General features: G+C 40.0%; 2 protein-coding genes across 4 annotated transcripts; one reads left to right on the top strand and one right to left on the bottom strand.

The window, feature by feature from the left end:
- The first annotated feature begins 1,674 nt into the window (after positions 1-1,674).
- On the top strand, positions 1,675-3,895 carry LOC135649493 (UDP-glucuronic acid decarboxylase 2-like). The gene is made up of 6 exons (XM_065167894.1): positions 1,675-2,370; positions 2,556-2,702; positions 2,795-2,874; positions 3,021-3,104; positions 3,187-3,261; positions 3,350-3,895. The coding sequence occupies exons 1-6, from the start codon at positions 1,764-1,766 to the stop codon at positions 3,674-3,676; spliced, it is 1,320 nt and encodes a 439-aa protein (XP_065023966.1). The 5' UTR covers positions 1,675-1,763; the 3' UTR covers positions 3,677-3,895.
- Positions 3,896-4,165: 270 nt separating this feature from the next.
- On the bottom strand, positions 4,166-11,734 carry LOC135649492 (uncharacterized protein C57A7.06-like). 3 transcript variants are annotated; one of them, XM_065167891.1, is made up of 12 exons: positions 11,384-11,734; positions 10,762-11,234; positions 10,559-10,682; positions 10,024-10,469; positions 9,159-9,380; positions 8,699-9,031; positions 8,023-8,370; positions 7,853-7,933; positions 7,699-7,770; positions 7,252-7,632; positions 5,896-6,027; positions 4,166-4,662 (listed from the first exon to the last, which is right to left on the bottom strand). In XM_065167891.1, exons 2-12 carry the CDS (start codon positions 11,098-11,100, stop codon positions 4,483-4,485), a joined length of 2,658 nt encoding a protein of 885 aa, XP_065023963.1. In that variant the 5' UTR covers positions 11,101-11,234; positions 11,384-11,734; the 3' UTR covers positions 4,166-4,482. The 3 variants fall into 3 exon arrangements, with proteins under 3 accessions (XP_065023963.1, XP_065023964.1, XP_065023965.1); XM_065167892.1 differs by having other exon boundaries at positions 11,393-11,734; XM_065167893.1 differs by lacking the exon at positions 11,384-11,734 and having other exon boundaries at positions 10,559-10,663; positions 10,762-10,900.
- Between the last annotated feature and the right edge of the window lie 249 nt (positions 11,735-11,983).

Raw genomic sequence — 11,983 nt, 5'->3', positions numbered from 1 at the left:
TGCCATCACACATTTAATAAACTAAGACGTACATATGATAACTTCTTTTACTACCTCAGTCTTAGATTAAATTCTAAATTGTATATCTCTTTTTTTTTGCTTGATAAATAATTAGTACGGGATTTAATCTATTAGACCTTATTATTAAGATCAAAACCTCAATCACTTAACTGATATATCGGACAAGGTTTTAAATACTGATCACATCACCAATAAATTAATTTTTTTAATGTATAAAATATAAAAACATATCTCTTAGAGATGATATAATGATAAGATTTTCACCCATCCAAAATTTTGAAATTATTGATTTTTTTTTTAAAAAATAGGAAATTATATTAGTCAACAGAAACTATAAAACGGAAGACTATGGAAGCCTCCAAATTAAAATAAGAACAATCTTAAACTCTACAAAAATTTACATACTCACAAGTTAAGATGTTACAAGATATATCAAAATGACGAAGACTAATGATACTAATTCGATCGAGAGGTAAGAGATTAGGACATTAACTTGACTAGTTGGGAACCCAAGCCACCTTACATACATTCCTTGAGATCAACAAAATATATCGACAGGCTTGCAAATCTATGTATAATATACGTTTGAATTTGATTGTGGTTGCCCAACATGCATGTGAATAACTCGATATAACCTTCATGCCTCCATAAGTAATATATTATACAAAAACTATATAAGAGACATGTATGCTTAAATTACTAAGAAATTAAGAGAATATATAAATAATAATATTTTTTTTTACCTATGATCAAGGGTATATTTTATACGCTTTTTATAGTGTGTCGAAGTGATCATCGAATAGGAATAGAGATTAGTTCTAAGAATAATTACACAATAGTTTTAATCATCATTAAGTCGTGAAATCATGCATTACATTATGAATGTTACAGTGAAATGTGTCAGTCCAAAACATATATTGATTACTAAAAATATGAAAAAAAATTAAATATTTTATTTATATATATATATATATATGCACATTTGAAGTTAAATAAATTATATATATATATATATATATTTATTTAAAGCGTTGGTGATCACTTATTGAATATATTAGCCAATTAACATCAAGTCATCAAAATATGAAGTAGGTACATATTAAAATATAAAATAATAAATATATAGTTTTGAGACCCACAATAAAACCATTTTAGGATCCTATGAGATCGAAGATAAAGTGGAATTTGATGCTTTAATAATTGTCAAATGTTTTAAATGTGTCTTCTATTAATAAGTGTCACTACATACCAACTCATCTTGAGCAACATCAAGCAAAGTCGCCAACAACAAAGAACATGTGGCCAACCCATCACCACCTTCCCTTTCACTATTACATAAATAAATAAATAAATATATATATACTAATTTTTTTTACTTCGAATGTATATATATAACATAAAATATGTGAAAAAGGTCTTCCACATTTTTAGTAATGGATATAAATTTACAGAAAACAATTGTTTGAGGTCTTACCACTGCGCCGAATTATTCTTCATAATTAAAATTTCTTTTTTTTTTAATACCAAGCAGATCAACCTCATAAAAATAAATAATTGTAGATTTATATGGAGAAAACACAAGCAAAATGACATCCTTGTCCGGTCCCGCGAGGCGGTGCCATGAACAGGGGAATCACGAGTTCCCCCCTCCCTCCTCCCTCCTCTTGGGCCCTACTTAATTCCTCTCCCCTTCCCTTCGTCGCAGGCGCCACTTCGACCACAGACCGGCTGTGATCCGCGACATGAGCTCGGAGCTCATCTACCGCGGCCACGACGCGCAGCCCCCGACGAGCGGCGCGGGGTACTCTGCGAAGCCCGAGAAGCGGATGCTCTCGCTGTCGCGCGCGCTCCGCTACCTCCTCCGCGAGCAGCGCCTCCTCTTCCTGCTCGTCGGCATGGCCCTCGCGGTCCTCGTCCTGGCCTCCGCCCGCACCTCCCCCGCCGCGACCGGCGGCGCCCGCCCGATGATGGCGGACCCGTGGTCGACGGCTGTGCACCACCACGGCCACAGCCACAGGGCTGAGTTCGAGGTGACGAGGGGGTTCGTGGGGGGGAAGGTGCCGTTGGGGCTGAAGCGGAAGGGCCTGCGCATCGTGGTGACGGGCGGGGCGGGGTTCGTGGGGAGCCACCTGGTGGACCGGCTGATGGCCCGGGGGGACAGCGTGATCGTGGTGGACAACTTCTTCACGGGGCGGAAGCAGAACGTGATGCACCACTTCGGCAACCCCAACTTCGAGCTCATCCGCCACGACGTCGTCGAGCCGCTGCTCCTGGAGGTCGACCAGATCTACCACCTCGCCTGCCCCGCCTCCCCCGTCCACTACAAGTTCAACCCCGTCAAGACCATCATATCCTTCCTCTCGTCGTTGCTATTTCCCCTCGGTTCATCCAAGTTTTCTTGCAGAGTACGACTGCTGTTTGTGCAAATTCCGTTCCTTCAGATCTTTTTGTATCAAACAGATTGGATTCTGCTCTGTTTCGAGGATCTTTCGTTAGATTCCTTCTTGGATGCCTCCTTAACCCACCTGCGCACAAGACCAACGTGGTGGGAACTCTCAACATGCTCGGCCTGGCCAAGCGTGTAGGTGCCAGATTCCTCCTCACCAGCACCAGCGAGGTCTACGGCGACCCCTTGCAGCACCCTCAAGTCGAGACCTACTGGGGCAACGTTAACCCCATCGGTTCTCTCTCTCTCTCTCTCTCTCTCTCTCTTTGGAGGCGGGATGGCTTTATGATGATGATTCCTTCTGATCTCTGCATGTGGCGGTGACAGGCGTTAGGAGCTGCTACGACGAAGGCAAGCGAACAGCCGAGACGTTGACCATGGACTACCACCGTGGTGCCCAAGTAGAGGTCATCGATCCCCCACTATATGTATATATTTACTTACGTATACGGAGAGACGTGGCTTTGACGTGCATCCGACGTTTCGATTGATGCATTTTGCTGCAGTCTACGGCTGCGCTTTCTCTCTGACTGATTCATTTGGTTGACTGCAGGTGAGGATTGCTCGGATCTTCAACACCTACGGGCCTCGCATGTGCATCGACGACGGCCGTGTTGTCAGCAACTTCGTGGCGCAGGTTTGCTGCTGCAATTTTTCTTAGTAGGAGACTCTCTGTCGTGGTTCACTAAAACTGAGATGGTACGTTTCGATCGGCCCAGGCATTGAGGAAGGAACCCATGACTGTTTATGGGGATGGGAAGCAAACCAGGAGCTTCCAATACGTCTCTGATTTGGTAGGGAGGGTCTTCTTCCTAGAGCATTTTTGGCAGGATCAGCTGATGCATAGTTTGACGCTGAACGCTCCATTCCAACGGGATGCAGGTGGAAGGGCTGATACGACTGATGGAAGGGGAGCACGTGGGCCCGTTCAACCTGGGAAACCCAGGGGAGTTCACCATGCTGGAGCTGGCCAAGGTGGTGCAGGAGACCATCGATCCCAACGCAAGCATCGAGTTCCGACCCAACACGGAGGACGACCCGCACAAGCGCAAGCCCGACATCACCCGCGCCAAGGAGCTGCTCAACTGGGAGCCCAAGATCTCGCTCCGCCAGGGACTCCCTCTCATGGTCTCCGACTTCCGCAACCGCATCTTTGGCGACCACTCCGACGCCAACCCCACCAGCGCCACTGCCACCGGATCCTCCTAAGACTCCCTTTCACGTATATATATTTATATATATACAGAGAGACGAGATGGTAGAAGTCAGAGAACATAGTCGTGAGAGATGTTTTACGAGTATTCTTGTCGAGTGTTCCTGTCATTGTAGCGTATGTTAATTACTGGTGCTACAGGCTTAGCTGCAGTAACTGCGTTGCAGTGGCAGAATATGGTTCTGTTCTCTTATGAATTTTCTTTTGTATATTGAGGAAGCCAAGCTGGCTCTTTCCCACCATGAAGAACCCAAGACAAATCCAAGTACGCTCATGTTGCAGGATTCAATGGTTCTCTGTCTTGATGAGGACGAAAGGGTACGACTCGAGGTAGAATGTCAATCTTGATAGACCATCACTAGCCTTTTGGTCCCTGTCGATATAATTGAAGAATGAAGAAAGACAAACCCTTCCGTGCCAGTAATGCCGATGATTTGTTTGGGATGGCAACAATAACTCGTATGTTACACTTCAACCAGTTAGGATGCTGACAAATGGGGTTGGGAAGCCACCTACTGGTAAAAGTATACAGAGGTATGTCATGATCCTTTCCAGTCATCATCCATACACACAGGAAGAATTTGCTACGACTGTTTTAGGATATCCTCGAGCCAAAAAGTATCTTAGAAATGAAGCAAAAAAGAATACATTAGAGCAGTTTTCACCAATGTGTAGTCTTTTACGTCAAAACCATCAGCCAACCGGTGGAACATAGAGACATCCTCGGTTGGCAAATATGAGCAGCTTACTCGTTATCCTTGCATGGTTTTCAATGTGTAATGTCTGGAGCAAAGATGAAAGTTCAACTACTTTTGCCCGTCGATGTCTTTTTCGTAGGTCTGCCTCCTGCAGATTTTGCTTTCTTCGCCTTTGGTCTAGTGTTTGGCTTCTGTACGATGCGCTTGGGTTGCTCCGGTTTCTCATGGGGATCCACCTCCTCATACTGAATTGGTTTTATGATAACCCCAGCCTTCTTGACAACCTGTGTGGCAAGCAATTACTATCAGATTGGAAGGAGTTCAAAACCAACACAACACAAACATTGAGCATGCTCCGGTCACAATGGTACATCAATCGCAAATTCATACATATTAAATCAAAAAAGTAGAAAAGCATGCAGTGGTCTACAAACAAGGAGACCAACAAAAGATCAATTCGACTGGCTGAGTAGCAGAAGTAAAAGAGAAAACTCGAGAAACCCGACTCTTAACTATCCCCGAGGGTGACTATAAAGATCACCAAACTGAATTCAAGTCTAGCATCATAATCATTTTGGCTTTTAGTTGGCCTATTACTAACTAAAAGATTTTACAATCAACCGTTAAATAATTAAATAAGAATAACACATGCCAGCTAGGCATGAAACCAGATGTCCATTACGCTTCAATTGTAATTAAATGTCATATATTTACAGAAAAAAAAACAACATTGGCTGGAAAACCCTTTTCTTTATCAACTTCTGATCATGGATGCAAATATAGAGACATCATAAGAATTCATTGTTAATAACCATACGTACTAGTTATTAGCCAAAACCATATTTGTTAATGCCAATACTGATTTAGATGCCATATCAGCTCAAATCACAGATGGTCACTGCTATAATCTTTCACAGAACTAACAATAATGATTGTTACAAAAAATTTGAAACAAACTATTGATATATCCAAACGTTAACTTACATTAGTACTCAATATTAAAGACAATAAAAGCAATTATCGCTATCTCAAAAGATCATTTGATAAAAGCAGTTTTGCAACCCTACAAAATTAATTATTTCACCTTACACAACGGATCAGTTGGAACATTTAATTATTAAGTAATATCTTCATTGTATGAATGCCTGGATCCAGATACAGCTCAACCTTGTACCCATACAGTTTCTACCCATATGCAATTCATATTTGTAAAAAACAGTTCTTAGGGTAAGATTTAACCCACTCCAACCCCTAATTATTGGAGATGCTAGTAGCATTAAATTGTCTACTCAAAAAACTTTAATTAATGCAGAGATAAGCAACATCCCTCCCTCTCTCTCTTTTCTTTTCCTGTTTTCTTCCATCATCCTATATTTCCACATCCGATAGGATCACTAAGCTATTTGTTCCAATTATGCCACCAAAAAAAAGACTCCGAATCATTGACAACTGATAGGATCACTAAGCTATTTGCTCCAATTATGAAAAAGAAATTTTGAAGCATTAAAAAAACTCACCACAGGTCGATTAAGTGCTCCAGCAGTAATTGCTGGATTGTACTCGGGTCCAATTGGCATCCGGATGCTCTGCTCGTAAACTTCCTTAGATGTGTAAGGGAAAGGCAAAGTCTTTGTAAGTAGTTTCTCAGCCTTCACAGAAGTAACAATATCATCAGAAGATAACAAGTGGCATCCCAAAACAAATTTAAAGTACAATGGGTTTCCTACTTAAAGCAACTTCACAATATCAGTATGAAAATCATAGGACAACAATTAGCTATAAACGACATGAACCAGGTTTCATAAGATGTACTCTCTACAAGGTTTTAGTTCTCAGTCCAGTATCTGTTTCTGCAACTATTTGGACAGGTACGGTAGTTGTATACTGAGCAATACTAACCTATACCAACCCAGTGGAAAAAACAAGAAAAAAAATTAAACACCAACCAACACTAATGATCCAATGCTGATCCTTGGTCAAACCAATAAACACCAAATGACATATCGATCCATCAGCATCTGAAACCTTGTTTCTAACAACATTGTCAATATGCACAGGTATGTATGAGGTTCGGCATGGATACGTGTTGCAATACTGCAAGCAAGCAGATATCAGAAGGCCTTGTATCTATAAAAGAGAGAAAAATAAACTGACTCAAAAATAAGCAAAAAAATCATTTAATCTCATTTTACACAACATACAAAAAGCATGACTTAAAAGCTCAAAACAAATTACTAGTGGATATCATGTAAGCAACTTATTATGTTGTCTTCTAGTTAGCATGTGAACATTTTCCTCTGAAGTACTCAATTTATCCACTAAAAAGAATTTGGTTCAACTTATTAAAGTTAATTTCTTCGAGTTGCTTTCCCACTTTGTCCTCTACACTTAATAACTAAAGCTATGTTGCAATTTAAGTTACATGATTTAGACCATGGTTCTAAATTCTGTTCAGATCGAGTCCATATTGAGTGGTATTTATTGCTCCAACAGCAAACCATCAAATGGACCAAACCTTCTCGAGTGGTCCAGTCTTATTCAGCATTTTTTTTTGTTTAGGGTCAAACCATCACTAAGTTTAAATTTCTCTCTTCAAAACCTAAAAACTTACACATATACTAATGCAGCAGCAACTATAAATTAACTAATGATTATTCCCTTCATTCTTTAAATAAATTGAAAGTTGAATTATCCTAAATGACTGACTGAATCTTGAATTTGAAGTACTAATTAACATCCTTTGTTTTGTAACACCACAGTACATGCCTTGTGCAGAAACATCTCATCTAATAAGATGTCAAAAAACTATAAAGCAAAAAGTGTCCAACAAAAGCTCACAAAACAGTAACATTAAATGACTAGAGCAACTTTACCTTCTTATCAACTTTCTCCGAAATTATTACATGTTTGAGATTGGCATCTTTCCTCTTTTTAAGGGCATCATCCCTCTTCCTCTTGGCATTTTCATGTTCTTTTAGCATCCAAGAAGGCATGCCTTTCTTCTGCTGGATGTCTGTCCATTGGCCCCATCCAGGAAGTAAAACTGGTTTTTCTGGTTCAGGGTTCTCTTCATTAAGAATGTCCAATTTATGCATCTCAAATTCTGCCTCCACATCATCACCAGCAAAGGCACGATGTATAAGGTCAGTTTGTGATGGAAGTTTGTAATCGTACTTTAGGCTGGAAGGCAAAAATCCGTCGACCATCTCTTCCTCGGAATCATCATCATCATTATCTTGATCAATACTGTTGGACTAAAAGAAAAAAAAAACAACTGAGTAACTTTAAATAGCTAATCAAATTATAAATAGTGCACATACATTAGGTTCCTGAGGATTTTGAACTGCTTCATCTCTAGTGGTACTGTCATCTCCCACATTTTCACCTTTCATCTACTCAAAACATTGGCAGAATGATTAAAACATGAAAACAGAAATATAACTTTAAACAAATAGATTCTGCACAATATAAAACCTTTTTCCAGGAATCTGAAGCAAAGATTGCAACTTCATATGTTGTCTTTGTACCAGGGTGTTTCATGATGTCATCAAAACTCTGCATAGAACCATATGAAGATTAGATTAAGAGAAACTGTTAAAAACATAAAAGTTGAAGAAATTGCAGCAAATCAAAGTAGTCATTACCTTGAATATTGAGTCATGTGTCTTTTCTGGATCATCATGCAAAGCAGCTCCGAGATGGAGCTCCTGTGAATGATTTTTAACTTCATGTCCAACATCCACACAATCGACAGCCTCAAAATCATCTTCACTGTCACTACTCTTGTCTGCATTATATGATTCCTTCCTACTGCTGGATTCTTGAGTTTTGTTTATAGGAGGCCCAAAGACTTTCCTACCACTAACTTTAGTTGATTTTGGACTTTCTACATCATTCTCATTTTCAAGTTGTCTCAATGATGCATCATATTCATGAAGAGCAATTCGAGCTTCTTCCTCCGCTGCCTCCTGTCGCTTCTTCAAGCCACGTTCCTGTAAATAAAAGAAGGTTTAAGATGGAAAAGTTATTTCAATATATATGCAGAATGAAGACACTAAAATATGCAAAATTATAGCCGGGTACAAAAATATCCTTAAGAATCATTTAATCGATATACAAACAAAAAATGCTTTTAAGTTTGTTAATCTACAAACCTACCAAAAAATGAAAAGAATTGCTATCACTTACAATATTAAAGAAGCTCCAAGGTAATAAATGGCAAAAGAAATCAAACATGTTAATTTACTATATACCCGACACAAGTAATAGAATTGATCAACAAACAAAGAAATCTTTAAATATAAGTTAGTAAGTGTTTACCATGAAAGGCAATGCAAAGACTCCTGACTTAGGTAGCTCATCTTCATCCTCAATGGCCTTGAGTGTATTTTCTTTTGCTTTATTTAGAAGCCTGAAAGTGTCTTCCCTTTCTGATCCAGGTGAAAATTCTTCATCAGCATCATCATTGTCATCACTAAATTCATCACTACTGCTAGTGTCTTTCAATGAATTCATTTTTCTAGTCAGAAGTGCATGTTGGTTAAGTTGTTCTGTTATGGCAGCTCGAGTTCCTTCATCTTGAACTGTCAATCCACGCTTTAAGATTCGCTTTGCCCATTTTGAACGGTTTTTGTGTTTCAGCGTCATTCTTTCCTGCAACATACATAAATAGATATAAAAAATGCTATAGAAAGTAGAGATCTTCACGAAAAGAGCATCAATGATTAATCATCCAAAAATAAAAAAAATTAACAAATTAAATATTAGAAGCCTTGGTTACCTCTGCCCGTTTAAATTCCTGCTTCCTAGCATTATCTTTCATGGTCTCAGGATCCATTTCCACATCAGCAGAAACTTCTTTCAATCTCTCTTTTTTAAGAATACGGTGATATGTCTTGGATTTGATCTTCTTAATATGCTTTGACTTCACCTCATGACGGAAAAGAAGACTTCGCATTTTCGCAAGACGATTCTGGTGATCCCTCACATCCTCAACAGAAATCTGCAGAAGAAACAATGAGTTTGCTAATGATTAGAAATATCAACAAGTATAATCATGAAATATCATAAATCACATCTCCATTGCTATAACCAATGATCCCTGGTATAACATAACAATTAAAACTGATACAAAACATACTGGAATATTTGTGAATTCAATAAAACGAATTTAGCTTACAAAAATTTCATCTTCATAGGATGTCATCTACCAGACTGCCACTTAATTTCAAGGGAAGGTAGCAAAATGAAAGAGAGGATTTTTGTGGAAGAAAGAGAAAAGAGAGACAATAGAAAGAAAGAGAGAAGAGAGACTTAAGAGATCTGAAATACTTCATTTTGTTCTCACAATATATTTCAAGGCTCACATGCTCATAAACATGTGAGCTGCAGGCCGACTAATCTGTCAAGCCACTCTGAGCAATGACAATAAAACTATCAAAATACATGTTTACAAAGGAAACATCTACATAATTAATACAATGCAGTTATTAGGGCTTTCGGACACCAATTAAGCTCTAGATTAAACTCTAAATTCCATTGCAGTTGCCTCTTAAAATGATGATGAAAATACATTAGTCATCCTAAACACTCCCATACCTTAACAGATGTAGAAGAACATCAAGGACAACTTTGAAAGAGCATACCTTGTTGAGCTCCAGGAGTCTTGCCCCATCTTTATTATGAGCTTCAACAACCTCCGGGTTATGAACTAACAAAGACATCTTTTTCTCAAACTCCGTTCTTGGTGTAAATTCAGAAGCAATTGCTCCTACAGTTGAATAGCCCAGGTTCACATCTTCATCGAAATACAGGGTAGGTGCCTCTCTGTTCCTCTTAACCAGTGGCTCCCACTTGGTTACGTCCTTTTTTGCACGCTCATATGCGATCTTCCTCTCCAACTTCTCCCTCTCCACCTTTGGCAATGGAGCCTGAACAGCCAGTGGCTTCCTCTCTAGTTGGTGCAATCTCTTCCTAAGGTTGCTATACCCAGGCTTCCCATGGAGAGGATCCAAAAGATCATGAATATTGATCCGCCCATCAACCGAATCCCCTTGAAAATCTGATAAAACAAACTTCTTTCTTTCCTTGCCTACAATAAAATCTCAATTATAGTTAAAAAAAAGGAAAATTCATATCATCATGTAGGAATCATCAAAATTTTAATTTTTAGAACTTTACCTTCAAAGGCCTGGCTTGGTAAGCCAGTAATACCTTCGAGCATCCTCAAATGTTTGTCACCATCTTGGCCATCCTCCGAAGGTATTTCATCATCCATTTCATCATCTGAAGGCACGTCCTCATCCTTAAAGGAGTGCGAATCCAGATTTAACGAAACAAATACCAAATTTCAACACGAATTACGGAGAATAGAACTAACTGACCTCGAAATCTTCCGGGAGCTCGTACTCGTAGTTCTCCACAGAATCGAAGCGACGGTTTTTCCGTGCCTCCTCTTCAGCGACTGCCTCCTCGTACTCATATGCATTTTCCTCCATCATCTCCTGACTTTCCCAATCTGATTCGTCGTGGCTAGGTTCGGGATTCAGACGTTTGAGATCCTTGTGAAGGGCTGTGGGGATGCGAGGCCCGTGTCTCCTCCGCTGCTCCTTCTTATTGTTTATCTTCATGATCTTTCTGTTGTTGGGGGCTAGGGATTTGGAGAGGGCGACGTTTCGCCGCTTCTTATTGGCCTTCGCTGCCTTATTTTTCTTCTCCATCATGGCCGCGCGAGGCTTAGCGGCCCGTGGTGCTGTGCGAAGGCCAATCGAGGGTTTGGAATTCCTGGGGGCTTGCGCTGCGGTACGTTTGTGTTCCTTGAATTCCTTTGTCCCTCAATGATAAACCTTTAGAAACTCTAGAAAAGAAAAACAAGAAGAAGAAATAAAGGTTAAGTACTTCTTTTCTTTTTACGAGGGTGAGGAGAGGAGAGAATGGGATAGAACAGGCGAGGGAAGGATAAGAGAGAACAGGAGCCGGAAGGAAGTGGAGAGGAGAAGAGTGTACCGGTCGGACCAAGGTAGCGTGGCCTGCGATAGCGGAAGAGAGGAGGTGGCAGCCTGCGGCGACAAAGAGACGAGACGGCGAAGTCGGCGGCGGCGACGGCAGCAGTAACAAAAGGTGGCAGCCTAGGGCTCCGCTTCATCTTCGCATCTCACGTCACGGAACGTGTTTAATGAAGCTCATTGAGTCGGGTAAGCCCGAGTCGACTCGCGAGTCTCGTTGATTTACGCTTAGATTTAGGACGCAGGTGAGCCCAGGGCTCGGGATTCGGCTTCCCGTCCCACGTCAACGAACGCGTTTAGTGGAGCTCACTGAGTCGGGTAAGCCCGACTCGACTCGCGAGTCCGATCCCATTAGATTTAGGGTTCCAACGACAGCCCTAAAAATAATGTCTGGTTGATTCCACCGTCTCGAGACCTTATAATTACATGTACTGATCATTTTTATCATATTTTGATAATAATTATAATCTTATTTATAAAAAATATACATCTAGGAGAATTATTAATTCCGTCATATCTTAATTGAGATTACACCCGACTTATGTATATATATATATATATATGTTACAAACTTATTTTATAGCTGACATATTTAACAAAA

The sequence above is a fragment of the Musa acuminata genome, chromosome BXJ3-9 (assembly GCF_036884655.1).
Source record: "Musa acuminata AAA Group cultivar baxijiao chromosome BXJ3-9, Cavendish_Baxijiao_AAA, whole genome shotgun sequence".
Lineage (NCBI taxonomy): Eukaryota > Viridiplantae > Streptophyta > Magnoliopsida > Zingiberales > Musaceae > Musa > Musa acuminata.
Note: the sequence above shows the minus strand (reverse complement) of the source record. Positions and strands in the feature narration are given on the sequence as shown.

What these genes read in the sequence shown, in the direction of transcription:
- LOC135649493 (XM_065167894.1), top strand. Translation starts at nt 1,764, where the DNA reads ATGAGCTCGGAGCTCATCTACCGCGGCCACGACGCGCAGCCCCCGACG. An exon ending in GGGCAACGTTAACCCCATCG is followed by an intron (nt 2,703 to 2,794) that starts GTTCTCTCTCTC and finishes TGGCGGTGACAG; the next exon opens with GCGTTAGGAGCTGCTACGAC. An exon ending in TCCAATACGTCTCTGATTTG is followed by an intron (nt 3,262 to 3,349) that starts GTAGGGAGGGTC and finishes AACGGGATGCAG; the next exon opens with GTGGAAGGGCTGATACGACT.
- LOC135649492 (XM_065167891.1), bottom strand. Translation starts at nt 11,100, where the DNA reads ATGATGGAGAAGAAAAATAAGGCAGCGAAGGCCAATAAGAAGCGGCGA. An exon ending in CTTCAGATTCCTGGAAAAAG is followed by an intron (nt 7,771 to 7,852) that starts GTTTTATATTGT and finishes TGTTTTGAGTAG; the next exon opens with ATGAAAGGTGAAAATGTGGG. An exon ending in AAAATCCTCAGGAACCTAAT is followed by an intron (nt 7,633 to 7,698) that starts GTATGTGCACTA and finishes TTTTTCTTTTAG; the next exon opens with TCCAACAGTATTGATCAAGA.